Source organism: Prionailurus viverrinus, chromosome B4 (assembly GCF_022837055.1).
Source record: "Prionailurus viverrinus isolate Anna chromosome B4, UM_Priviv_1.0, whole genome shotgun sequence".
NCBI lineage: Eukaryota > Metazoa > Chordata > Mammalia > Carnivora > Felidae > Prionailurus > Prionailurus viverrinus.
In genome coordinates this window covers 128,763,097-128,790,232 of record NC_062567.1, presented here as the reverse complement: position 1 = coordinate 128,790,232, position 27,136 = coordinate 128,763,097, and the positions used below count along the sequence as shown (strand labels likewise).

At 62.3% G+C, this 27,136-nt stretch overlaps 1 protein-coding gene across 2 annotated transcripts; it reads left to right on the top strand.

Annotated features, from left to right (window-relative positions):
• The first annotated feature begins 553 nt into the window (after nt 1-553).
• On the top strand, nt 554-26,295 carry CARD10 (caspase recruitment domain family member 10). Of its 2 annotated transcripts, XM_047865523.1 has the most exons (21): nt 554-617; nt 754-1,005; nt 2,130-2,267; nt 3,959-4,284; nt 8,833-9,030; nt 9,941-10,096; nt 10,970-11,095; nt 12,171-12,362; nt 13,567-13,701; nt 14,051-14,166; nt 14,739-14,767; nt 15,239-15,362; nt 20,011-20,170; nt 20,585-20,696; nt 21,132-21,375; nt 21,573-21,642; nt 22,691-22,793; nt 24,164-24,322; nt 24,418-24,533; nt 25,023-25,135; nt 25,253-26,295. In XM_047865523.1, exons 2-21 carry the CDS (start codon nt 771-773, stop codon nt 25,485-25,487), a joined length of 3,087 nt encoding a protein of 1,028 aa, XP_047721479.1. In that variant the 5' UTR covers nt 554-617; nt 754-770; the 3' UTR covers nt 25,488-26,295. The 2 variants fall into 2 exon arrangements, with proteins under 2 accessions (XP_047721479.1, XP_047721478.1); XM_047865522.1 differs by lacking the exons at nt 25,023-25,135; nt 25,253-26,295 and adding an exon at nt 24,746-24,984 and having other exon boundaries at nt 567-617.
• Nucleotides 26,296-27,136: the final 841 nt, after the last annotated feature.

The following is a 27,136-nucleotide window of genomic DNA, read 5'->3' as shown; positions in this document are numbered from 1 at the left end:
TGGGGTTGGGGGTTGGGGTTCTGTCGGCCCGCGAGCCCTCGCCCCACGCTTCACGGCCATCGCCGCCGAGCAGACAGGGATTGGGACTGGGTGCGCGGGTGCGCGGTGGAGGCTGGGTGGGACCGTGGCGCCGTGGGAGCCCCGGGAGAGTATCCGCCGTGTGCGGGCGGGACGCGGGCCCGCGTGGCCGCGGTGCGGGCTGCGAGCCAGGGGCGGCCGATGCGGCGCGCGGCGGGGAAGGTGTTTCGCGGCGTGGGCTGGGGGGGGGGGGGGAGCGTGCGACGCCCGCCCCCGCCCCGCCCGGAGGCCGGGCAGGTGTGGGCGGGCCGCCCGGACCCCGCCGAGCCGGGGCCGGGAGCGCCGGCGGGAAACAGGAAGCGGGGGGGAGGCGCGCGGCCGGAGGGCCGGGAGGCAGGGCGTGCGGGCGGACGTGCGGGTGGCTGGCGGGCCGGACGCTCGGGCCCGGGCCGGGGCGGCGATGTGGGGGGGCCCGGGCAGCCCCGGCGGCCGCGGGGACGGGGGCGGGGCCCGGGGCGCCGCGGACGCCGCCCCCCTGCGCCGGCGGAGCCGCCGCCCGAGCGCGGAGCCGGGAGCCCGAGGCGGCGGCGGCGTGCGGGGTGAGTCCCGGGGGCGCGGGGCGGGCGGGCCGGGCGGCCGGTCCCGCGGGCGACGCGCCCGAGGCGGGGATCGGCCGGCGCACCCCGGCCCGTGGGCGACCCTGCTGAGCGGCCCCCTCGCGCCTCCGGCCCGCAGACCCCGAGGACGCGGCCATGCCGGGCGGGGCCGAGGCTGGCGAGGCGGAGGACGAGGCCGGGGCCGGCTCGGGGTCCGAGGCGGAGGAGGACGCTCTGTGGGAGCGGATCGAGGGCGTCCGGCACCGGCTGACCCGCGCCCTCAACCCGGCCAAGCTGACGCCGTATCTGCGCCAGTGCCGGGTCATCGACGAGCAGGACGAGGAGGAGGTGCTGAGCACGTACCGCTTCCCGTGCCGCGTCAACCGCACCGGTGAGCCGCGGGGGGCGCGTGGGGTCGGGCCTTCCCCCCCCCCCGGGGCTGACTGTCCTCCGAGCGCGGCGCACGGGGCCTTGGAGCCGGAGGCCAGGGGTTCTGGTGCCCCCCCATCCCGCCTCCGCCTGAACCACCATCACGACCCAGCGGATCTTTGGTGCCCAGACGGGCATCTGGGTTTTGTCTGCCTTGCCGTTGCCTCCCGCTTCCTGGGCCCCCTCTGGAGCAGGGAACTTGGATTGTGGTTGCCAGCCGCAGTCTAGATCTGGGACCTAGCGGATGGACAGGGCATCTTTCTTGTGCCCTTTGATCTCTTGGGTTCTCTCTGCCCTCTCCTGCCGTGTGCCACGCATTCCTTGGAGAGTTATTTCCCCCTAAGTGCTCAAGACCCGTCACAGCTTTGTGAGGGCGCCCTCTCCCACAGGGTTGTGTCCTTGAACCAGAGCTGGCAAAGGGATGAGGGTCTAATGGTGTCATTTCAGGCCTTGGCCGGTGGGAGAAATACAGTGTATTACCTTGCGTTTGGGGACGGAGGGGACTCCTCTGTGCCATTGAAAAGGCAGGGAGTGGGGCGCCTGGGTGGCGCAGTCGGCTAAGCGTCCGACTTCAGCCAGGTCACGATCTCGCGCTCCGTGAGTTCGAGCCCCGCGTCGGGCTCTGGGCTGATGGCTCAGAGCCTGGAGCCTGCTTCTGATTCTGTGTCTCCCTCTCTCTCTGCCCCTCCCCCGTTCATGCTCTGTCTCTCTCTGTCCCAAAAATGAACAAAAAACGTTGAAAAAAAAATTAAAAAAAAAAAAAGGCAGGGAGTGTTCGCTGGCCCTGTATCTGTGTGTGGGGGTGGGGTGGGGGGGCGGGGTGGGGGTAGGCTGGGGGTTGGGAAGCTGTTGCAGCACAGGTACCCTGGCGGGAGGGTCCTGGCTTTCCTGGCGGTGGCACACAGGCTCTCCCCACCGATGTGTCGAGACAGGCCCCTGTGTGTGTCACTGACTCAAAAATCTGGGGAAATAAAAAGTCTGGGGAACGTGGGCCCTGGGGCATTGGGGAGGGAGAGGGGGAGGAAGTGGCTAGGCACTGGGGAAAGTCCTGACCTTGACCCCTGGGTATCCCCTGCCACTCCCCAGGGCGCCTGATGGACATCTTGCGCTGCCGCGGCAAGAGGGGATATGAGGCCTTTCTGGAAGCCTTGGAGTTCTACTACCCCGAGCACTTCACGCTGCTCACGGGCCAGGAACCTGCCCAGCGCTGCTCCATGATCCTCGGTGAGTGGGTCCACGACAGGTGCTGGTGCCTCGGACACCAGTACAGAGTTTCCTTTCTCCATCCCTGTCGGGAGGCGGCGGCACTCTCGTTATTCCTGCTGGACAGAGAGGGAAACCGAGTCACGGGGCGACCCGAAGCAGTTTGCCCAAGTTGGGATTCAAATCCACTCAGTCTGAATTCATAAGCCTGAATACTTCTACTTTTTGTTTTTTTGAGAGAGACAGGGCGCGAGTGGGGAAGGGTCAGAGAGAGAGGGAGAGAGAGGGAATCCCAAGCAGGCTCTGTGCGGTCAGTGCACGGAGCCTGACACGGGACTTGAGCTCCTGAAGCCATCAGATTATGACCTGAGCCGAAGTTGGATGCTTGACTGACTGAGCCACCCGGGCGCCCCCAGGAGCATCTTTTCTGTGTGCACGTTTGTGCAAACGGGTGTCTCAGGAGGAGAGGATCTGGGAAGGAAAATTTCTCAAAGACTCCTATGTATTTTAAGTGTGAAATCGATGTTCATCCTGCCACCAGTGTATAAGTGCACATTTTGCTCTACCGTCATGAATCCTGGGGATCATCTAAAAACACTTTGGCCAATTCTGATCTGTCAAAAATAATACCTTATTATTTTAAACTTGTACTTCATTGAGACATGTAGTTCACAGCTTACTAGTTAGTACACTTTGGGCAAATGACTTGACCTTTCTGTGCTTTGGTGGTGTTGTCTTTATTTTATTTTATCATTTTTTTAAATGTTTATTTATTTTTGAGACAGAGAAAGAGAGAGCATGAACAGGAGAGGGTCAGACAGAGGGAGACACAGAATCGGAAGCAGGCTCCAGGCTCCGAGCTGTCAGCACAGAGCCCGACGCGGGGCTCAAACTCACGGAGTGTGAGATCATGACCTGAGCCGAAGTCGGATGCTTAACCGACTGAGCCACCCAGGCGCCCCAGTGTTTTTGTCTTTAAAGTGGATGTAATAGCAGTACCTACCTCATAATGTTGTCATGCGGTTAACTAAATTAATTTCTTTAGCGCAAAGAATGAAGCTAAACGTTAGTGGCTGTTATTGTCACCATTATGATTATTATTGCTGGTGAGTTGGAGCATATTTTCCTTTGTTTATGAAACGATTTTGTTTTGGAACTTGCCTATTAATGGTTGTTCCTCATGTATTTGTTTGCCTTTTCTTATTGATTTGTAGGAGCTCTTTATATATTGTGGCTCTGAATCCTTTGCTGCATTGGTTATATTTTCACCTGCTCTACTTCTTACGTTTTAACTTTTTTTTTGTTATATTTGTCATGGTTAGGAGCTTAACATTTTTTTTATATGGATTTGTCCGTTTTCTCTGTTATAGCTCTTATTGATTTGTAGGAGCTCTTTATATATCGTGGCTCCCACTTCTCTGTTATATCGGTTATACTCTCTCCCGTTCTGCTGTCTTGTCTTTTAACTTCTTTGTTACATCTTTCACTGTTCAGATCTTCAACAGACTTTTGTATGGACTCGTCCAATTTCTCTCTTCTAGGTTCTAGATTCTGTACCTTCTTTAGGAAGGCCTTCTCCACTCCAAAATTATCAAACTACATGCCCGAGTCTCCACCTCGTGTTTTTGTGGTTTGGGTTTTTCTGCGCAGGCTGCCGTCCCGCTGGATTTTTATCTGCTGGCCCTGACTTTTCTCTCCCCCGTCCCTGGCAGATGAGGAGGGGCCCGAGGGCCTGACCCAGTTCCTGATGACGGAGGTGCGACGGCTGCGGGAGGCTCGCAAGAGCCAGCTGCAGCGGGAACAGCAACTGCAAGCTCGCGGTCGGCTGCTGGAGGAGGAGCGGGCCGCCCTGGAGCAGCGGCTGCGGGAGCAACAGCAGGCACAGGAGCGCTGCCAGCGGCTGCGGGAGGACTGGGAGGCGGGCAGCCTGGAGCTGCTGCGGCTCAAGGACGAGAACTACATGATCGCCATGCGCCTGGCACAGCTCAGCGAGGAGAAGAACTCAGCCGTGCTGCGCAGCCGGGACTTGCAGCTGGCGGTAGGCCCTGGGGAGGTGGGCAGGGTAGAGTGGGGAGGGGGCAACCTTTGCAAAACCATGACGGCACTGCGGCACCCGGCGTGTGTCCCCGAGCCACCGTGTGCCAGCCGTCGGACAACGGGGCTGGTCCCTTCACCGTCCCGCGCCTCCGTTTTCCCATCTGCGTCATGGGGATGTTGGTAGCGTTTCTTTCATTGGGTCATGGTGGTGGCTGTCAACCAGGGGTGATTCTGCCCTCCCCTGGGAACGTGTGGCCGCGTCTGGAAACGTTTTTGGTTGTCGCGACTAGGAGTGTGTTAGTGGAGCCCCGGGACGCTGCTAACCAGGACGGCCCCCACACCCGAGAATTATCTAGCCCCAGATACCGGCAAGTGCCGAGGTGAAGAAGCCTTGGTTAATGACGGTTCCGTGAGTTGAAGACCCAGGGTTCTAGACGCATTGAGTGCCTGGTGCTGTTGGTGTTCCAACCCGTGTCGTCATCAGCCGCTGATGGCATTAAGCGCTGCTCTGCGCCACGCAGTTTACACGCGTTGCGTCATGTGACCCCGCTGCGCGCGATTTCGTTTTGAAACGTACACACTGAGGCTGGGAACGTGGAGGCCCTTGCTCAAGGTCACAAAGCCCGGAAGCGGCACAGCCTGGCTTTGCACGGGTCTGCCTGGCACCGGGGCTGGCCTCCGGCCCCTAATGCTCTGCTTGCTGCCTGCTCCCATCCAGGTGAGAGCTCACCAGTCCCCCCTGAGCGGCGGGTGAGGGGGCTGAGAAACCAAGCCTCGCTTTCTTGCTTCCTTCCTGGGGCTTAGCGGAGGGGGTAAAGCCGGTGTTTTATTGCTTCAGGGAGTTGTCCAGAGGACTTCCTGAGTTCGTGCTCGTGGAGGATTTAACAGGTGCCAACGGCACATGGTTAGCTCTCTCCCAACAGTACTGTACGAGGTTCCCTAGGGTGGGTTCTGACTGTGTGATTTGAAGCCCCCCGATCTGTGAGCCTCGGCTGTCGCCGTGATGCTGCAGGTGGCGGGTACCCGGGGACGGAGGGTGGCCGGTGGGAGGTGCCGGTGCCTTATCGCACCAGAGCCCGTGGCCGTGCATGCTCGTGGGTGGACGTTTGGGGAAGAGAATCCTGATTGGAGGCATCGAGGCCACAGGTTGAAAGGCAGCCAGGCCCGCTTAAGGGTGCAGGTGGCCGATGGGAGGGTGTGAGGTGAGGTGGCTGGGAGGCGGTCGTCTGAGGGTCTGCTTGGTGTTTAGCACGAGATGGGCCAGCTGAGGCCTCTGACTGTTGGCAGATTGAGGAAAGGCTGGCACTTGCAAGGCGTCCCCGGTTGCCTTATCCTGGCGGGAGGTCACGGACGAGGATGCCCTAGGAGTGGTTCGGCACCTCCAGTCTCCGGGCTCAGTCCTCAGCGTTGGCCCTGTACCAACTCCGTTACTTTTTCAGTAACTCTCTTGGGACAGGGTGGGGGGGGCCACGCCGCTCTTGTCCCCGTTTCTGGATGAGGAAACTGAGGCACGGAGAGGCTGGCTGGAGCATTTCCCAGGATCCGAGGAGTGAAGAGGGTGGCCTAGGCTCCCCCCACGCTTCACTGCGTCTGCTTCCTCTGACATGGATGTGGGATTTGCTGTGAGGTTTTCCTAGAAGAAAGTTCTGCTTCTCAGAGAGGAAAGTGTGACGGCCACCGGTCTAGCAGCGTCAGGAGGGGCGTGGCCTGTGTCACCGTTGGGTTGGGTCCCCTGAAGTGGCAGACGTGTGCCTGTGACTGGGGCGGGGGGGGGGGACGTCCTGTGTGTGCCCAGCTGTCTGGGATCCCCTGGGGTGCGGTAGAGGGTTGGAGAAGAGGTTCAGAGGTGCCCCCGTGTATCTGCACGTTGGCTGCAGGTGCGTGTTAGCATGGCCCCCTCGGGGGAGGGGGCAGGTAATCTGCCACTTGCCAGATAGGGACTGCTTCTCCCTAGTTTAGGGGCCAGAGGGTCAGGGCTGAATTCCGATGAACAGATAAGATTTTCTTTGGACATAGCTACCGTGCATTTGCCTGAACTTTTTGGAGCTTTTCTGCCCCAGAATTAACAGAGGTGTTGCAGGTGGAAACGAACAGAACAGCGGAAGGTGCCTGTCTTGGCCGCTTGGGTCGCCTCCCCCTCCCTCCCCCCTCCCGGGGCAGGTGTGTGGCGGCCGGGATTTAATACTGTGTTTTATAAGGTGCAAATTTAATGAGCTGGTATTTCTGAACAACATCAACTTAAGGACCGAACACTATAATTTTGCGCTAAGTGAGTTTGTACACCGGGATTAAATGTATGTATCCCTGCTTCCTGGTGCTCGGGGAGGTGGGGGGGGAGGCTCCCCAGGGCCCCGTCCTCTGAGCTCATCAGGGGCGCCTGCTGGCCGCGGGTCAGGCCAGAGGCCGCGGTGTGTGGCCGCAGTTCGCTGGAGAGGGTGTGACCACACTTGGCCCTTGGAACTAGCTGTCTTTCTCTGGCGGTTCACAAAGCGTGTTTTGTGAGGGGAAAGGAATGTGAGAGTCATGAATTTCTTTCTGAGTCCTTTGTGGAGGAGGAGTACAGCTGCTTGACCCGGCATCCAGACCCTCATGGGGTGTGTGTGTGTGTGTGTGTGTGTGTCTGTCTGTCTGTCTGTGGGGGGGGGGGCGTGGCATTGCCTGGCGCTGGGGGGGGGGGGGGGGGGGCGGGGCTGCAAGCCATTTTCCAAGCGAGGCCAGGGCACTCCCGGGGCACCAGACGTTGACACGCCTGTGCAGGGGACCAGAGGTCATCGTGCCCTTATCCCAACGGTGACTTCCTTTTGCGGCTTGCCACCTGCTGCTGCTCTTGTCACTGTCTAGACGCCTCAGACCCCATGTGGAAAGGAGCTCTGGCCAAGTGCACCGATAATCCAGCAGGCTGCCCATGCAGCCCTCTCTGCCAGGCCACCACACGGCCGTCCGCCGCCCACCCCGGGCCGGCTTCTGGCTGCACACACTAAACTGGTGGCAGGTTGGGGCTCCAGGATTTTACTTAAAGCTGTGAAGACAGCCACTGTCACACCCCTGGCAGCTCTGGAGGCAGCCTCTGGTGGTTTGAAGGCCTCTACCCACCTACCGTCTTGTTGAATTCTTTTTTTTTTAACGTTTTTTTTTTTGAACTTTTTTTAAATGTGTATTTACTTTTAAAAGAGAGAGAGAGGGAGGCGCCTGGGTGGCGCAGTCGGTTAAGCATCCGACTTCAGCCAGGTCACGATCTCGCGGTCCGTGAGTTCGAGCCCCGCGTCAGGCTCTGGGCTGATGGCTCAGAGCCTGGATCCTGTTTCCGATTCTGTGTCTCCCTCTCTCTCTGCCCCTCCCCCGTTCATGCTCTGTCTCTCTCTGTCCCAAAAATAAATAAACGTTGCAAAAAAAAAAAAAAAAAAAAAGAGAGAGAGAGAGAGAGAGACAGGGGACGAGCGTGGGCGGAGCAGAGAGGGAGACACAGAATCCGAAGCAGGCTCCAGGTTCTGAGCCATCAGCCCAGAGCCTGACGTGGGGCTCGAACTCACGGACCGCGAGATCGTGACCTGGCTGAAGTCGGACGCTTAACCGACTGCGCCACCCAGGCGTCCCTGAACTTTTTTTAAATGTGTATTTACTTTTAAAAGAGAGAGAGAGAGAGAGAGAGAGAGAGACAGGGCACGAGCATGGGCGGAGCAGAGAGGGAGACACAGAATCCGAAGCAGGCTCCAGGTTCTGAGCCGTCAGCCCAGAGCCTGACGCGGGGCTCGAACCCACGACGGTGAGATCGTGATCTGAGCCGAAGTTGGGCGCTTAACCTACGGAGCCACCCAGGCATCCCATGAATGTTTTAAATTTACTTTGAGAGGGAGAGAAAGAGAGAGTGAAGAGCGTGCGTGTGCCACACACACACAGAGACACACGCGGGGCTGTGCCAGTGGGGCAGGGGCAGAGAGAGGGAGAGAGAATCCCGAGCAGGCTCCACGCTGTCAGCAGGGTCCGATGCGGGGCTCAAACTCAAGAACCGTGAGATTGTGACCTAAACTGAAATCAAGATCATGACTTAAACTGAGCCAGCCAGGTGCCTCCCCGCCCCCTGCCTGCCTCTCCCTCCCCCCCGTCCCCCCCGTCTTTGTGGATTTTTACAGTGACTTTGGGAGGTAGGATGTGGAACAGGGGGATCAAAGGGGCCCATCTTACTGGTGAGCAGATTGAGGCGCTGAGAGGGGCCACGACTTGCCCAGGTCATGCTGGGATAGAGGCAGCGCCGGGCCTGGACCCCGGCTCCCCCGATTGCTGGCGTGGCCCTCCTCCTCCGTCGTGTTGGCACTGGGCTGAATTGCCTGTGCTCTGTGTCCCAGCTGTGGGGCAGACGAGCCGGATGGAGGACACCCACCCGGAAGTCCTGGCAGCAGATTCCCCGGGGACAGCCCAGCCCAGCCCCAGCTGCTCAGGGAACCCCAGAGGCACCAGGAGTCAAGAGAGCAGAGCCTCTCCCCATGGCCTTGCCGGTGGCCCCTCCCTGGGCCTTGTCCCTCCTTGGGCTGACCCATGTCTTGGGCCCCAGGTGGATCAGCTCAAGCTCAAGGTGAGCCGGCTGGAGGAGGAGTGCACCCTATTGCGGAGGGCCAGGGGGCCGCTCCCCGGGTCCGAGGACAAGGAGAAGGACAAGGAGCCAGACGGCGTGGACCTGGTCTCGGAGCTGCGCGCGGAGAACCAGCGACTGACGGCGTCGCTCCAGGAGCTCCAGGAGGGTCTGCCGCAGGTGTGAGGGGTGGCGAGGGGGAGTGGAGGGGGGGGGGTCAGACCGCCTGCCGCTCACCCATCCTCCTGAGACCTGGAGAACGAGGATTCTAGAACCAGAGGCGAACCCTGGCTAGCCTCTTGTCTCCAGCTCTGAGCGGAGGGCTCTCAGCGCTGGGCCCTCCCCGGGTGTTTGGTCTGGGGCCCGTGGGTGACCCCAGGAGGTCTCTGAACTCCCCGAAACGGTGCACCTGATTTTGCGTGTGAACGTTTTTCTGGGGAGAGGCCCCCAGCTTTCCTCAGATTTGTAGAGGAGCCTGTGACCCTGGAAAGATTCAGACCCCTGAGGTCTGGATGGCCCTGGGGCTGGCTTGGGTGGCCACTGGCCAGTCAGCGGGCCTATTGCCTGGCCGGTGCTCCACACAGGAAGTGGGGGATGAGAGCCAGGACTCCCCCAGGGTCGGGGTGCCCAGCTGGGGTGTGGCTCTGTGGGCTGGATCTCGGGCTCGTGGGCCACCTGCCTGGGCCAGGCTCAGCCCCCGTGAGGAACCAGTGTCAGAGGGGTGGGGCTAGGCTTTGGAAAAGGCACCCATCTGCTGCCCTGGGCGGTCTGGCCGGGGGGCCGGAGCGAGAGCGAGCGGGCCTGGTTCTTGTTTAGGAATAAGATCCGGGCCAACTTGTGCAGGCACGTCCTCATTCACTTCATTTCCACCCCAGATGTTCCCTCGAGGGTGCGGGGCTGTGGGCCACACCTCCTCCACAGACTGGGAAAGGGAGGTCCAGAGAGGTCAAGGCCCGTGGCCACGGTGGCAGAGCTAGTGAGGCGGGCCTGAGGGGGCGGGGGCGAGGGCTGTGTGTCCCCCTCCCTCCTGCCACAGTCAAGGTGGGCCCTGGGCCGGAGCTTGAGGCGGCCTCTGAACTATGACCCTCAGGAGGCCGGCAGGCTGGGGGCCCCGGGCTCGGAGCGCATCCTCCTAGACATCCTGGAGCATGACTGGCGGGAGGCACAGGACAGCAGGCAGGAGCTGTGTCAGAAGCTGCACGCCGTACAGGGGGAGCTGCAGTGGGCCGAGGAGCTGCGGGACAAGGTAGCGTCTACCTCACGCCCTACCCTACCCCTGCCCGGTCCCTGCCCGGTTCCCGCTTCCTCCTTGCTCACAGACCGGCTCCTGGGGAGAGCAGGGGGGAGGGTGGGCATCACCTTCTCTGACATCTACTGTGCGCCAGGTGCCTACTGGGCTAAGAAAGGTGCACTCGTCTGTTCTCAAATATTGAGGTCATTAGCGAACAGAACAAAGGCTTCTGCTCCTGCGGAGGCTAAATCCTAGCAGGGGAGACCAACAGCACTCTGCGCACACGATCCTGGGTCCGTTACTTCACGTAGCGGAGGGTGATAAGTGCTGTGCATGAAGGAAAGCAGCAGGGGGAGGGGGCAGATTGCAGTTTAAATGGGGAGGCCGAGGGGCGCCTCGGTGGCTCAGTCGGTTGAGCGTCCGACTTCGGCACAGGTCACGATCTCACAGTTTGAGGGTTCGAGCCCCGCGTCAGGCTCTGTGCTGATGGCTCAGAGCCTGGAGCCTGCTTCGGATTCTCTCTCTCTCTCTCTCTCTCTCTCTCTCTCTCTCTCTCTGTGCTCCTCCCCGACTCACGCTCTATCTCAAAAATAAATAAACGTTAAAAAAAAAAAAAAAGATAAATGGGGAGGCCGAGGTTGGCTGGGAAGGTACCACTGTTATGGTCGCCCCCCGTTTTACAGGTTGGGCAACTGAGGCCCGGGGCGGTGAAGTCGGTCGGTGGCCCAGGCCACTCGGCCAACGGGGGTGGGGCGCTTGTTATTGTGGCTCAGGCCTCTCTCCCTGGACCTGCCGGGCACCTGCTGGTGAGCTTGCCCGGGGGTGGGGGGGCCCAGGCCTGTGGTCTGAGCCGGGCACGCCCCGCCCTGCCCCCTCCCGGCCCCGCAGTACTTGCAGGAGATGGAGGACCTGAGGCTGAAGCACCGCGCGCTGCAAAAGGACTGTGATCTGTACAAGCACCGCATGGCCACTGTCCTGGCCCAGCTGGAGGAGGTGGAGAAGGAGCGCGACCAGGTGAGGGCGGCCACGGATTCTCCCCCGCGGGGAGACAGGGGGAGTGGGCGGGGCCAGAACCGTAGCCGGAGACTTCCGCCCGGCCCCGAACGAGCGCTGATTGGTTTAGGCGGGGCGAGTGGGCCGAGGTACCGGAATCACTCAGATAGGCCAACCTTCCCCCCCCCCACCCCGCACCCCCCAACACACCTGCCTCACCCCAGCTCCTGGTCGAGGAGAGGGGGTCCCGGCACCCATCGCCTCCGGAGCCCTTGTTCCCTTCACGTCGAGGGCAAGGCCTGCACAGGGCGGTGCTTGCAAATATTTGCCGGTGAAGGAAATTCACCGAAGTTGTGGCTCGCGCGCCCTGGGTGCCATGGCCTTCACCTCCTGAGGCCACAGGGTGAGCTATTTCCTCCAGGTCACCGGCCCTCCTTGTACGGGGCTCCCCGCGCCGGGGGGAAGGGCGGGAGGTGCTGCCCTTGCACCAAGTTCGAATCCTACTAGAGGAGTGGAAGTCTACATGTTAGAATGGGCCTCGGGGCCCTCTGCTGGGTCGGGTGAAGGTGCAGGTGACCCAGGTGGTCCGGAGGAGGGGGGGGGGGGACCCAGGAATCTGCACCATCTCTGGCTCCCGCTCCTTTTGAGACATTGGGTGGCAGGTCCCGGCCATGGCCCAGCTCCCAGGGACCCTGGTCTTCCTGGTGGGGAAAAGCGCTTTGGGTGGAGTGGGCTGGGTTTGAACCCTGGTTCCCGCGGGAGCTGGGATGCTGTGAGTAAAGGCCGAGGCACACGGGACGTTTCCCAGAAGAGGCTTCCGTTGCTCTTGGGAGACAGTAAGAGCCTGGACCTGACTCTGGATCCCAGCTCTGTGCCCGCTGGCCGGGCCGTCTGTCAAATGAGGACAAAGAGAATCTCCACCGCGGAAAGCTGGTGCGAAGATTGAGTGGGCGGCCCGACATTTAGCACAGGGCCCGGGGCCCAGGAAGCGCTTGATAAACGTTAGCGGCTGGTCTTGTGCCGCCCCTGTCCGAGAGGGCAGGACGGTTGGGTCAGGGCAGCCCCTGCACCCTCCCTCTCTGGCCGCTCTCCCCAGGCCATCCAGAGCCGTGACCGGATCCAGCTGCAGTACTCACAGAGCCTCATCGAGAAGGACCAGTACCGCAAGCAGGTGCGGGGCCTGGAGGCCGAGCGCGACGAGCTGCTGACCGCGCTCACCAGCCTGGAGGGTGCCAAGGCCCTGCTGGAGGCGCAGCTGCAGCGGGCCCAGGGGGGCTCCTGCCTCAAGGTGAGCAGGGGGCAGGAGCACGAGAGTGCCGGTGGGAATGCTGGGATCCTGGCAGGAGCTGTTGGACGGGGCTGGGAACAAGCAGGACCCGGTGGGAGACCTCAGTCTGGGGGGTGGGACCCCCTGGGATCCCTCAGCTGGGCTTGGGAAGATGCAGGTTCCAGGAGGCAATGTGTGGGTCCTGGCTGGAGCCCTCGCCCTGGGTCAAGAGCATGCTGGTCTCGGCGGGAGCTCTGGGGCAGGATGGAGAATATGCAGGCCTGGTGGAACTTTCAACTGGGGTGGGTGTGGGTCGGTGCGTCAGGGGACAGGAAAGGGTCTCCGAGTTTCTGGGGTTGCTCCTGGGGCACTAGGAATAGTTTGAAGTTAAAAAAAAAAAAAAGAAAAGAAAAAAGAATGGTTTCAAGTTTGCTTTTGGATATTCTTGGAGAAGCCCGGCTGCATGAGGCCTGAAGGCCGCTCAGAGACCAGCTAGTTCCATTCTCTCACTGTATAGTCAGAGAGGGTCAGGGGCTTGCCCAAGTTCATACAGCCAGCCGGCACCCCTTGTCAACCAGATAGGAGTCCTTGGACCTCTGTTAGGAGCTCTGCCTTTTCCTCTCTTGGGTTTGCTTGAAGATGATCCCTTGGCCAAGCATTTGATGCATGGAGCCTGGAGGAATAGAACAAAGGAAGCATGAATCTGTCATTTGTCACTTTTTAAGATCCTCAGTGGCTTTTTTGCTCTTAGGTAAAGACCAGACCCCTTATCAGGCCCTGGAGGCCTGAAGGCTGGGCCCCTTCCTACCTCTAGCCTTGTTCTCTGGGTCACAGTCTTTTAATTCCTGGACTGTGTCACAGTCCTGCCTCAGGGCCTTTGCACATACCATTCCAGCTGCCTAGACCATCCTCCCCAACTTTATCTGCTTAACACCTACTTATCGTTGAGTCCTCAGCTCAAACCACACTTTCTCGGGAGAGCGCTCTGATGCCCCCAGGCTGGGTGGGCCCTTGGGAGTGCCTTCCCCACACTAGGCACCTTCCTTCCCTGGTCTCTTGGCAGTTTGGGGTTATTTCCTTAATCTGCCTGTGTGTTTATGGTCGGTCTCTGCTGGGCTGTGAGCTCCGCGAGAGCAGGGATCCAGCCGTCTCATTCTCTGCCGGGTCCCCGGTGCTGGCCCTTGCCCTGCACCGCTCACCTCCTCCCTCCCCCTTCTGTTGCCAGGCTTGTGCCTCTTCCCATTCCCTGTGCTCCAACCTGAGCAGTACCTGGAGCCTCAGCGAGTTCCCCCCGCTGCTGGGAGGCCCGGAAGCAGCTGGGGAAGCAGCCGTCATGGGGGGATCTGAGCCCCACACCTCGGTAAGACACCTGCCCTCCCTGAGCGTGTCGGGGGGTGGGGTGCGGATGCTGACAGCATTCGTGTAATGTCATTACCGACCTGTGGGTGCTTTCCAGTTTGCCGACAGTCCCATTTCTCCTGTGAGGACACCGAGGCCCATGAAGGCCAAGTCCCCTACTTAAGCTCGCCCAGAGCCAGCTCCGCGCTAGGCCTGGGTGCCAGGAGCCACGGGATCCCCACTGTACTCGTGCAGAGCCCACGCCTCCACCCCGGGCCCTACTTGTCATCTGGGGAATGGGCACAAAGTAGGTGCGTTGAGGTGGGGGAGGCGGATCGGAGGTGACCCAGGCTCTGTTGTGGCGTTGGCAGGAGGAGGCCACCGATAGCGAGAAGGAGATCAATCGGCTCTCCATCCTGCCCTTCCCCCCGAGTGCTGGTTCCATCCTCCGCCGGCAGCGTGAGGAGGACCCCGCACCCCCTAAGAGGTAAGCAGGATGGGGAGACAGCAGTAGAGGCACAGGGAGATGCTGTTGCCGTTTCTGAAAGCAGCCAAATCCCAGAATCCCTAGCGCCAGCACCAGCATCGGAGCTAGGTGGGCACCTCCCCTTACCGCCTTTAAATGGCCGGGGCTCCGGGGACCCGGGTCCGCAGAGTCATGGCCATGACCCAGGTCGGGGGCGGGGGGGGGGTGATGAAGTCACAGTCTGGTGTGGGAGCAGACGTGGGAGCCACGAATGACAGAGGCAGAAAGCAAGGGTGAGATGAGGGGTGAGAAGTCCAGGGAGGCTTCCAGGAGGGGGTGGCGTTCAGAGACAGGCCAGGGCATTCTAGGGGGAGGGGCGTGGGGCAGAGGTCGGACCGTTAGCTTCTCGCCCTGTGAGTTTAGGGGAGCTGGTTGGCCCAAGTGCCCATTGCCTGGGACCCCTGCCTTGGCTGTAGCCTACCTGTGCTTGGGGGCGGCAGGACCTCTTGGTGGCCAGGCGGCAGGGGAGGAGGGACGGGGGCAGAATGCCCCCTGTGCCTCAGCTCCTGCCTCCCCTGCCCTCCTCCCCCCAGGTCCTTCAGCAGCATGTCGGACATCACAGGTAACGGCCCTCAGGGACTCCGTGGGGAGGGCTCATTGCCGGGGTGGCTTTTTAGCCCACCTGAGGTCTGTGCTGCCTGCTCTGCCCTTGCCTGCGCCCCCCCTTCCTGAGGCCCCCCACCCCGTGCCCTGACCGGGGGCGGGGGGAGCGGCTATGCCCCGGAGGCCCCTGGGGAGTTGGGCCACGCTGCTCACCCGTTGCCCCGGCCTGCTCCTCTCTCCTGGGCCTGGCTTCACTGTACCGGCTCCTCAGTCCCGGCCCTCCCTCCAACCCCTCCCAGGGAACCGAAGGGTCACCTTGGCCCCGGCCCAGCCCCGAGCCCAGTGGGTGCAGTGTGTTCCTGGGGTGTCAAACCTGCCAAGGTCCTGGGAAGGCCCTGGGCTCCAGCACCTCGCCCCCGTCTCACGGGCCCCGGCTTGGCCTGGTTGCTTGGTCTGGAGCCCCGGAACCTCTTTCTTTCTCCCCACCCAGGGAGTGTGACGCTTAAGCCCTGGTCTCCTGGTCTCTCCTCGTCCTCGTCCTCTGATAGCGTGTGGCCTTTTGGGAAGTCGGATGGCCTGCTGGCCAGAGGCTGTGGTCTGGATCTCCTCAACAGGTACTGCGGCTGCCTGGGGTGGTAGAGATGGGCCAGGCGGGGCTGGGTGGGGGTGGTGTCAGACCCCTGGAGCAGGGCGAGGGGGTGGGAGGGAGCAGTAGCTCAGCTTTAGCCTCAGGCAACCGTAGAATATTCGGGCTTTTAGACACCTGGCATTCAAATCCCGTCACTGCTGCTTATCGTCTGGGTGACGGGCTGGTCACTTCCCCTCTCGGCGCCTCCGTATTTCCTCATCTGCTGAAGGTGGTCAGTGATCTCTTCTGCGTGGGGGTGTTTGGGGGTTCAGGACTCGTGTCAGTAAAGCACCCCGCTTTGCCAGCTGTTAAGTAGGTGCTCAGTCAATGGTAGTCATTATTCGTACCCCCCTCTGCTTGCCGTCCTTCCGGTGCTGAGCCCCCAGCAGGACCGAGCCCCCAGCAGGACCGAGCCTCCCGGCAAGGCTTTGCGCCGTGGGTGGGGTGGGAGCCCCGCCGCCGGGCTGGCCACAAGCCCGTGACAGGAGTCATGAAGCAGACGGGCCCAGCATGCGTTGCGGTTCTGTCAGTGTTGGTTGACGAGTGACCTCCCCGGTCGGGCTCGCGGGTGGGTCCCAGGAGGGCGGGCGATAGATGAGTTGAGAATGTGCACTTGGAACTCCAGATAGGGAGGGCAGCTGGGTGAGTGGGGAAGAGCAGAGGGCAGAGGCTGTCCAGGGATGGCCTGGAGCTTGGCGGTGACTGGAGCCGGAGGGGGAGGGGGCCAGGGCGGGCTTCATGAGTCAGGCTGGCCGTGTGAGTCAGGCGGGAGAGTGTGGACTTCGGCTTGTGCCCGCTGGGAAACATAGCAAGATGTGGCTATGGCTAAACGCGAGGCCGGCTGCTGGCTGCCTCACAGCGTTCTCTCCGTCCTGGGAGGTGGGTGTTATGATAATATCCCTGTTTTATAGAGGAGAAAGCTGAGGCTCAGAGAGGTTGAGCGACCTGCCTGAGGTCACACAGCTGGAAAGTGCCGGGGCTAAGACCCACAGTGACCTCAGCAGGTCTGCGTTTGGGGAAGGGGCCTGGGGAGCATTGAATGTTGACAGCCGCAACGCGGGGTTGCTGGATACAGAGGGCAGGTCACCCGAGAAATAGGGGCAGAGCAGGACCAGGGGCCTGAAGCAGCTTGACCAGGCCCAGGTCCAGGCCCCTGCCCCCACTCTAGCCCTCCAGCAGCGGGGCCAGCACGACATTGTTTCTCCCTGTGCAGGACGTGCTTCTAGGGGAAGGGGTGGAGGCACCTCCCTTCCTGCCTGCCTCGGCCCTTCCTCCAGCTCGGTTCAGCCTGCAGCAGGGGTCCTGGCTGCTGTCCAGGGGGCACCGGAGCAGGAGGTTCTGGCCCAGTCGCTACCCCCCCTCCATGTGATCATGGGGCCACCTCTGCAGTTCCTGGGGAGGAGGGAGCTGGAGGGAGGACACACACTGGGGCGGGGGCAGGGACGGGGGACTGAGACAGCAAGATGTGGACAGATGCGGGGGGGGGGGTAGGGAGAGCCTGGCTGGTGCGTGGGGTGGTGCCTGCGTGCGTCCTGGGGCAGTGTCCCCGCACAGAGCACAGTGGGAAAGAACAAGACACTGGAGCCCTGTCACTTGCTACAGAGGGGCTTGGGGCAGGTCACTAAATTCCCCAGGGCCTCGGTTTCCTGCTCTGTAAAATGGGGTTGTCACGGGCTTCGGGTGTTCCCCTTAGGGTGTTTTGAACAGTGCCCGGCTCAGAGTGAGCTGTAGTGTTAGCCCTTTGCTGTTTTTATCGCTGCTGTTGCTTAGGTTCCCCGAGTAGCCCGGCAAGGCTGGTGTTTTTAGCCTCATGATGCAGATGACCGGAAGGAGGCCCAGGGAGAGTCGGGAATTTGTCCCAAGGCCACTAGGCGTTGGAGTTGGGGATTCCGATGGACCTTCCTTCTGGCTAAGCTGCTTTCAGCTCCCGCTCGTGGTGCGACCTCACTGTGCGCTGGGCCTTTGCAGCGGTCTGGCCTCCCCTGCCCTTCTGGGCTCCTAGGGCCTTGGGGCAGGGCAGGGGTTGCTGGGGCGGGCTGAGGGCTGGACGGACAGACGGACAGGGGGGAGAGATAGTGAGGAAGGGCCAGAGAATGCAAGTGGGGCGCTGAGGGGCAAGTGCTGGGTGAGGGTCACTAGGGGAGGGTCAGTGTGAGTCTCCCTGGCAGGGCCTGCCTCCCGGTCACTCAGACTGTGTTGCTAGAGACCCAGGGTCCAGAGATTGGACTGCCCCCCCCCCCCCCTCCGCCCCGGCCTTGTGTTCCTCTCTTTTTCCTCATCCACTTGTCTGCTGAGGCCTGGTGCTGAGAGGGACCCAACTGGACCTGGCCCCAACTGGACCTGGGAGCTGCCAGGCGGACTCTCCCCCCTTCCCCAGGGGGACTCTGGAGGCCCAGAGAAGCCACTGGGTTCCTCAGGAAGGTGGGCAAGGGTGTCCTGAAGGAGGCGGTGCCTGAGCTAGGTTGGCAGGGAGAGCCTGAAAACTTGGGGTGAATGGCGGGGCTGGGGGTGGGGCTGGTGTGCCAGGGCAGGGGGCGGGGGGCAGGGGGCAGGGGGCAGGGGGCCGATCAGCTGGTACCAGGAAGGGCTGAGTGCAGGCTGCCTGCTGGGCTGCCTCCTAGGGGAGCCCTGATGCTCGCTTGTCTGTGGCTTCGAAACAGGTGGGGGAACTGCCGGCCACGGAGAGGTGACTTTCCTGAGTCACCCCTGGTAACAGTAGCTGTGTAACCTCTCTTGGGCACCTAGTTAACGTGGCACGGTTCTAAGAGCGTCCCACGCTGAATTCCCTGAGTCGTATGTACGATGAGGGAGGCGGAGGCCGATGGGGCTCTTGAGGACCACAGGCTACGCAGCCAGGCCGTCTGGCCCCGGAGTCCCTGCAGGTGCCACTTTTCTCAGAGTCCCCTGACCGTACCCCACCTGACAGAAACTCAGGACACGCGCCCGGAACAAAAGGATCACGAGACGAGAGTTGGGTTTACTTGAGGGGAGGCTGGTGTGCGTTTTCTATTCTGTTCCGATAAAACACTGCGCTGGCCGTGACCTTGTGAATTTCACAACCCTCTTAGGGGCCAGGCCTGCAGTTGGAGGTTTCCTGGAGGCCTCTGGTCTCCACCTCCACCTGCATCATCTTTACGTTGGTCTGACCCTCACACCCACGGTGGGAGACAGTGTCCTCATTGTCCTGGCTTTATGGATGTGGTGACAGAATCAAGCGGCCAGCTCGCTCGTCCACATCTAGGGCACAGTTAAGGCTGGGGTCTGGAGTGGGACTGTGTTTCTCCAGCCAGGGGGCAGCATGGCCAGGCCCAGCTTCGGGCCTCCCATCTCTGCCCTGGCCCATCAACGCAGCCCGGACATGGACATTCCCGGGGCCGGGGGAGCCTACGAAGGTAGGCTGGCCCCGTGGGCGTGGCTGTTTGTTTTGACTGAGAGGGTGGAAGCCGAGAAAGGCTCCTGGGGCCAAAGATTCCCCCCCTCCACGTGCGCGCAGACGGTGTTGAAGTCCTTATAGCCTTGCCCACCCTGGGCGGACAGCAGGGGGCAGTGTGGCTGCGTGGGCAGCAGTTGCCAGGGTGGGTGGGGAGGCGGGCGATGGTGGGGGACGCTTGGGCTTCTCCCCTGCGGACTCTGGCCTCCCCTCTTCCCTAATCCTCCGGCCAGGGGGGCTCACAGAAGGGAATTTCAGGCGGCTCTGTCTGCGCCGGCCGCAGGGCCTCACAGGTTCTCATTCAGGGACAGGAAGAACCCCGCCACGATGGGGATCTGGGTGACTCTTTGTCTTAACTGTCAGTGGTTTCCACTGCCCACAAGAGGAAGGCCAGACGCCTTCCTTGTGTGCCCTCCACAGGCTGGCTCCAGCTTGCCTTTTCTGGGAGCTGTTTCCCATGATGTTCAATTAGCTAATTAGGGCAAAGCGCTTAGCATGGTTTCTGGCACACGGGGAGCACTTGGTAAGCATTTGCTGCCGCTGTTATTACTGTTGTTATTAAATCCTTCCGCACATCCTGTATTCTGTCCTCCACACCTCTGCCCCTGCCAGCCCTTCAGCCTGGAGCACCAACTTCCTCTCTGTCTATTCCTGAAGCGCCTCTATTCGTCACCGCCGGGTAGCCCCGCTGCCTCTTCCTCTGGGAAGCCGCTCCCCTCGGTGCTCCCACGGCCGCCTGTAGCCATCTCTGGTCTGTGTTGTGTCCTAACGGTGACCTCCCCCGCTAAACTGTGAGCATAACGAGCTTTTATTTGTCATCTGCCATGTGCCGGACGCTGTGTTTGGGGCTGGGGACCCAGAGCTGAGCACGATGGTGGGCTGGTCCTGAGGGTGTTCTTTCTGGGCAAGCGCAGAGGGTGCGATCCTGCAGGAAGCTCTGCCTCAACCTCGTGCGGGGGTCGGGGAGGGAGAGCTTGCTTTGGAACTGAGCTTTGAAGGATGAGCAGAATCTGCCAGGCAGAAGAGAGGGGGAAGGGCATTCCGGGCAGCAGGCACAGCGGGTGCAATGGCCCTGGGGTGAGTTGGGGGGGTGTTGGTGAGAGTCATGGCTCGGTTGGGGAATTGCTGTGGTTCTCCTGGGAATGTCGCACTGAGTCGAAATACTGACCGAACTCTAATTCCTGGTTCCCTTCTCTCTTCCCAGGTCTCTGGCCATCCGAGTGTCTTGCCGGAGCCCCCCGGGGGGGCCTGAGCCCCAGGACAAGGGCCCAGACGGCCTGTCATTCCTTGGGGACAGCTGGTCTGGGGCCGTGGTGCGGAGGGTGCTCTCTGGGCCAGGGTCTGCCAGGGGGGAGCCGAGAGAGGTGAGACCCCCGTCCCTCTGAGTTGGGGGTGCAGCCAGTGCATTAGCTGGGGCTGGATGCCCTCTGATTGGCGGGTCTAGGTCACTGGGTGGAGTTTCTGGGGGTTGACCCAAAGCAGAGGCAGGCTCAGAGATGACACCCAGGTTGGCCTGCCTCAGCCAGCAGTAAACTAAATCTGACTGGGCAGGGGCTGGACGCATCCCCACCCTTAAGCATGGAAAAGAACAGACACCCTGGGTGAGGACGACGCCTGTTGATGGGGGAAGGATCTGATTGGCTAGGTGCCCTGTGAGGTGGGGTATCTGAATTACCGGGATATGTCACCACCACCCCAGTCTCCCTTCAGCCCCAGGGCTGCGGTGGCCTGGGAAGCTCACTTCCTTCCTTCCCTGCCTGCCTGGGTTTCTTTCCCAGCCAAGGGCAGAGGCTGCTGGCCTGGAGGGGGCAGGCCTGGAAGGTGAGGCCCAGCAGAGAACCTTGCTCTGGAGCCAGGCGTCCACACTCCCCTTCCTGATGGACTTCAAGGGTAAGTCTGGCCGAGGGCCGAGGAACTGGGGACTCCCGGGTCCCAGAAGGTCAGAGCTGAGAGCCCACAAGAGGGCTTGTCCAGCCCGTGGTGCAGGTGGGGCAGCCGAGGCCTGGCTGCGGCCTGGCTGTCAGCAGTGCCCTTCCCTCGCCCACTGTTCGCCCTTGCTGGCTGTCCTTTGTCTCCTCCGTAAGGAGCTTACCATGACAGGAGTCCAGAGACCCAGGTTCAAGGCCTGGTTCTGTTCCTAGTGGGCTTGGTAGCCTCGGGCAGGTCCCTGTCCTCTCTGGGCCTCAGACTCTCACTTTAAGAGGGGGGAGGTAGGGTTCTGGCAGCTCAGGCCTTGAAAGGGGCGTGATGGAGCCCGAGGCCGATCCCTGACTTACTTAATCCTCCTCTTGCCCTCCCTCCTGCCCCCGCCCTGCCCACGTCCAGCCTGTCAGTCCTTCCACGAGGCCCTAGATGCCTGGACAAAGGGGCTGAGCACTGAGCCCTTCTATATTCGAGCCAACCTCACCCTGCCCGAGCGTGCAGACCCTCATGCCCTGTGTGTGAAAGCCCAGGAGATCCTGCGGCTGGTGGACCCGGCATACAAGCGGCGGCAGGAGTGGTTCTGCACACGGGTCGACCCCCTTACGCTGCGGGACCTGGACCGGGGCACTGTGCCCAATTACCAGAGGTGACGCAGAACCGGGAGTCTGGGGGCGGGTCCCGCAGGGAGCCAGGACCAGGATAGGAGGCTTTTCCCCTCCCCCTGCAGTCCCTCACTATCCTCCGGGACAGGATGAGGGGGCTGGAGGAGAGGAGGTGAGGGGCTCCCTTTCTCCCTACAAATGCACCATGTGACCCCACCCCACCCCCATCCCTACCCCGCAGAGCCCAGCAGCTCCTAGAAGTTCAGGAGAAAGGGCTGCTCTCCAGCCGGCACCGAGGGCCCCGAAGTAACGTAAGCAATGCTGGGCGGGCTGGCAGGGGTCCGGGGAGAGGGCCTGCCAAGGGTGGGGTCCAAAGGGGGAGAGGCCAGGTTCCGTTGTCTGACAGCCCTCGGGGAGGAGAGGAGGGAGGCTCCCACCCCGCTCCTTCACCCGGACACGGTGGATCATCTCCTTACGTGCCCAGCAGACAGGACAACGGCAGGGCTCACCGTCCAGGGTAGTTGAGAGGATTAAACGAGGCAGCTCGGGAGCAGGCCTGGCCACGGCCAGCACTTGACAGAATGGCAGTCACACCCCCTTTTCCACTCCCTGGGTAGGGGCTGGGCCGGGTGAGCCTCTCCCGGCCGCCCTACACACGGGCCAAGTGAGGCTCAGAGAAGTCAAATCACTCAGAAGGCCAGAGGGGCTGAGAACTTGGGCTCTGGAGCCAGACTGCCTGGGGTGGAATCCCAGCTCTGCCGCGAGCCAGCCAGCCCGCCGCGCCGCCTTGGACAAGCACCTGACCCTCCCTTGAGGCTCTGTTTCCTCATCTGTAAAACTGGGGAAGTTACGTTGCCTGCCTCGTGGGTAGAAGGCTTCAGTGAGTTCGTGACACCTGGGGCTCAGTGTCTGTCACGTTCCCTGCTGGCCGCTGGTGTCATCGGTGCTGTCATTTGTCGGTGCTGGTTTTTTTTTTCGTACCCAGGGTCACGTTGCTAATTCATTGGAAGAGGTTCCAAAGGTTACCTCTCAGGCGACATTAGGTCGCTCTGGTCTCTGGGCCTCAGGTTCCCCATCTGTAGACCTAAGGCCCCTCTAGCTCTAACTGGCTCCCACAGGCTTGCTTCCCTGGGCCCATAAGGATGGTTACCCTCAGCTGCCTGGGGAGAGAGGGGCCGTGCTGGGCCGGGTGGGGGCAGGAGAAAGCCTGGCAGGGAGGGGGCCTCTCGGGCTGACCCAGGGGGCAGCCGGGCCCCCTCTGCCGGGGTGGGGGTTCCCATTCATCTCCTCCCCGCTGAGGGTGGGATGCAGGCTGGGCCCTCAGGTGCTCCTCTGTCCGTGCCCCCCTCTCCCCCCCAGCTGAAGAAGCGAGCCCTGGACCAACTCCGGCTGGTGAAGCCCAAGCACGTGGGAGGTTCTGCCGGAGATTGTCCGGAGCAGCTGCTGATGGAACCCTGCTCAGGTGAGCACACAGCTGCAGAGGCAGGTCCCGTGCTGGTGTCTGGGAGGGTGCACATCTGGGTGTCCTTTGGCCCTGGCGGTCCATTCTGCCTGCAAGAGCCCGTTGAAGGGCTTCCGGTGGGGAGCAGGGCGTCCGGGGCCTGAGACACGGGCTCCCCCTGGTGGGAGATGGGCCACCGGGGTTGAGGGAGCCAGTTGGGGGGAGTGTGACCGTGGGGGTGTAGGACCCGGGGCTCACGCGGGCCCGGGTCTGTTCTTGTCCGGCGGAGCAGTTGTAGTGGTGTTTCTCACGTGTGTGTGCCGGCCGGTGCCAGCAAGATCCCCGAGCGGGTGTCTGGAAGGCAGTAGGGGGGAGGCCTTGGGTAAGACGGGGAGAAGGGGTTGGCGGAGCCCGGAGGAGGGAGTCGCAGGTCCGAGGGGCAAGAAGACGGTGGTGAGGAAAGACTTCCCGGAAGGGAAGTTGCCTGAGGTGGGGTTTTCGGGGATGAAGAGGAGTTCGTTCCCGGCACAAGGCGCAGCTGTGCAAAGGCACAGAGGTATGGCTGTGTGTGACGCGCGTGCAGAACACCGAGTACAGCAAGTGCGAGCCAGACGCCAGCTCTGTCACAGAGTGTGCTTGGTCCAGGGGACACAGTGGCACCTCTCCTTGGAGCATATGGCCCCGGGGGGGGGGGTCAGGGGGAGGCAGCTGCCCGCCAGTCAGATCATCGTATCCGTAAACATAATTTTGAAGCGTGACACGTGTAATAGAGGAGAGCTGGGTGCCTTGGAGCGCACGCCAGAGGCCCTGCACGTCTGGGGACCAGGGAAGGTGTAACCTGGGCTCTGAGGGGAGCGTGGGGTCTAACTGGGCCAAGAGCTGCCGGGCTGGGGCTCTGGCCTCCCCGAGTCACGCAGAGGCCCTGTGGTTGGAGGCAGTTGGTCCGTGTGCTGGGGCACGTGACTCGCTGCCCCTCTAGGCTCTGGCAGGGCTGGGTCACCCACGTGGGGGATGCGCCCTCTTTCCTGAGGGTCGCGGGAGGTCACTGGCACGTTGAAAGCAGGGGGCTTCCGGGATCTGACTGTAGGTTTAAAGCCTCTGTCTGGCTGTTGAGAGAAGGACCTGGAGTTGGGCAAAGGTGAGGCGGGCGGGGGATTGGGGCCAAGGCTCCTGCAGGGGGCTGCTGTGTGTGTGTGTGTGTGTGTGTGTGTGTGTGTGTGTGCGCGCGCGCGTGCGCGCACAAAGGAACGGCAACAGGTCTTAGGGGGAAAAAAGGGGGGACTTGAGAAGAGCGGATGGGGTTTTGAGGCTCGAGGGGCTGGCCACCCTAGGACGGAGGAGCTGGGGCCCTGCCTGCACCCTCACCTCCTCTGCCCCCCGCCCTGCCGTAGAGCCAGAGCGGAGCCTCAAACCCTACAGCCTGGTGCGGCCGCTGCTGGTGTCCGCCCTGCGGCCTGTGGTGCTCTTGCCTGAGTGCCTGGCGCCCCGGCTCATCCGCAACCTGCTAGACCTGCCCAGCTCCCGGCTGGACTTCCAAGTGTGCCCGGCGGGTGAGCCTGGGTGCCCGGGGAGGGGAGGGCCGGGCGGCACCCACGGGCGGCCGGGCCCACGGGGCCCTTCACCCCTGCCTCTCGCCGCTCTGCAGAAAGCCTCTCTGGGGAGGAACAGTGCTCGTCCTCAGCACCGGGAGCCCCCAAGGCCCAGCCTGCCGCCCCTGGGCTGGGCAGCAGGATCCGCACCATCCAGGAGTCTGTCGGGAAGGTAGGTGCTGGGGCCGGCGGGGAGCTGCCCCTCTGGGGTAGAGAGCTGGTCTGAGTGTGGGCCTGAGCTGCTCTCTCGCAGAGCCGCTGGGCGAGTCCCGTCCCTTCCACGGGCCTGTCTCCTCCCCTGTGGATGGGGGGGCCGGGGCGGTGGAACGCGGGTCCCCTTTGAGGTGTTGGGCTGGTACACCTCACCTGTCCGTCCCATCCCAGACTCGCTGCTACCTTGGGGGCCGGCTGGGGGCTGTCAGACATGGGAGCGCCGGTGGGGTCCGCTCCATCCCGTCGATGGCGAGGCTGAGGTCCAGAGCGGGCACGTGACTTGTGTCCCCAGGTCTCCCACCTTCCCCTGGGGTACTTTCCTCGTTGCCAGGGCCCTTCTGGTGGGGGACACGGGAGCCTGTAGGGGGCTGTGCCTGGAGGGCCTAGTGGGGGCAGGGAGGTCAGCGTCTCTGGGCTGAGTGAAATGTCGCCTCCGTGTGCTGAATAGAAGCACTGCCTGTTGGAGCTGGGCGCACGGGGCGTGCGGGAGCTGGTCCAGAACGAGATCTACCCCATTGTCATCCACGTGGAGGTGACGGAGAAGAACGTCCGGGACGTCAGGTGAGGGAGGGTGAGGCCAGCGTTTCCTCCTCCTTGAGGAGGTCCCTGTCTCTCCGCCTCCATCCGCCTCGGTGTCTGTCCCCTCCTCTGACCGCCGCCTGTCCCCTCTGCCGGCAGGGGTCTGCTGGGCCGGCCGGGCACCCGGGACTCGGAGCTGCTTCGGCAGTGCCGCAGCTCGGAGCAGGCGCTCTGGGAGCTGCCCTGCTCCTGGGTGCGGGTGCCGGCCCACGCGTGGGGCCACTCGGAGGAGCTAGCCAAGGTCGTGCGCGGCCGCATCCTGCAGGAGCAGGCCCGCCTCGTGTGGGTGGAGCAGGGCAGCGGCAGCAGCATCGGCGGGAGCAGCGAGGCCTGAGGGGCCCCTCCGGATGCCCGCTGCCTCCTGGGCCGCTTCAGAAGCCGTCGGCGGCAGGGACCCCGGTGTCCGCGGTGGAGCTGGGGCCCCGGCCCATCCCGAGCCCTCCTAGACCCTCGGACCCTCGCACGCGGGCTCTCACCCGAGTGGATCTGTGGGAGCCCTCAAGGCGGAGCCCCCACGCCCCCCCACCCGGACTCGCTGCTCTGGGCCTCCTGAGTGCCCCCGTGTCCCCGCGATTCCACTCGCGGGCCCCACGCGCGCATCCGCGTCCTCAGCCTATCGCTCACCCGGGGCTTCCGAGCTCTCACTCCTTCGCACAGGTTTACACACCCAGGTTCTCAACGGCAGGCACCTGAGGACTCCTGGGTTCTCAGCCAGTTCTGCTCAAGGAGCCCCGAGCTCGTCCCGCGTGCCCCCGCCCGCCGCCGGCTCCCGCCCCCCCCCCCCCCCCCCCGCCCCTCTCGCGTTTCTGCTGTGTACTTCCACGTGTGGGCGCCGCGGCGTCCCCGGCCCTCCGTGCCCCTCGCGTCTTCCTGTCACACGTGTGTCTGTGGTTCTCTCCCGTGTAAATGCCCCACCCCACCCCGTGACACTTGGGCACTGACACTCCTGTGCTCCTGGGGAGCACACCGAGGACCGTGTTCTCACAGCGCCAGCTCCCTGCGGTGACTCACCTCTCAGAGGCACACGGGTGGGGAGAAGGGCCGCTGCTCCGTCACCAGAATGTATGGCTCGTTGAGTTCTCAACGGGCCTTTTTCACTCAGAAGCTGCACATGACGTAACATTAAACGGTTTGTCATAGAAGCTGGTGGCCTTTTGCTTGCTTGTCTCCCTGGCCCCGGGGCCCCCTCTCCACGCTCCCGACTTGTCCCCACCCCCCGATCAGGCTGATAACCACCTCTCAGGCCCCTGCTTGCCCACGGGGAGGGTCAGATTTCGTTCCTGACTCATCCCAGAGCCGCCCGCCATCTGTGCTGGCATCACCTTACCTGCCCCCGAATGACCGGAGAAGGGCCCCACAGACGGGCCATCTCCATGCTCAGCCCTTCCCCGTGTCTGATCATCAAAGGAGGGTCCCCTGGAGAGGGGACACCAAGGCTAGCAGGGTCCGGTCTTGGCTTAAGGAGCCCAGCTGCTGAGTGCAGGGGGCCAAGTGCAAACTCCCCCCACGTGCACAGTCAGGTCCCTGAGACAGTTGGACCAGAGAGGATGGTCTAAGCAGGACGACCACGGGGGCTGCCGCTTACGCCTAGGGTCTGGGATTCCTTTCTTCAAGAAGTATTTACTGGACCTGTGTGCCAAAGTGCTGTCCTTGGTCATCCTATGACCGTCCTCTGTCACAGTGATGAACTTGGGTCGGCCCCTGGCGATTTCAGGGGGAATGTTTACTAGCTGGAAGGAGGAGCCTCCAGAGCAGAGTCTCAGAGGCCGAAAATGCATTGAGTGTGGCCCCCTGGGGAGTGGTAGGAAACGAGGCTGGGAAGTCCAAGTTCAGAGGTAGGGGCTGCCTAAATCGTAGTGTCCTTTGAGGTCTGGCTCAGACACCGTCTCCATGAAGGCTGCTTGATCCTCCCAGGCCTTGGGACTTCTCTGTCATGCCGTGTTCCCTGTCTTGGGGCAGGACGGTGGGTGCCTGTGGCCCCCT

Excerpts from the sequence above, each read along its gene's own strand:
- CARD10 (XM_047865523.1), top strand. The coding sequence starts at position 771 with ATGCCGGGCGGGGCCGAGGCTGGCGAGGCGGAGGACGAGGCCGGGGCC. Across the intron at positions 12,363-13,566 it reads AGGGGGGCTCCTGCCTCAAG|GCTTGTGCCTCTTCCCATTC; the intron begins GTGAGCAGGGGG and ends TTCTGTTGCCAG. Across the intron at positions 15,363-20,010 it reads GGTCTGGATCTCCTCAACAG|GTCTCTGGCCATCCGAGTGT; the intron begins GTACTGCGGCTG and ends CTCTCTTCCCAG.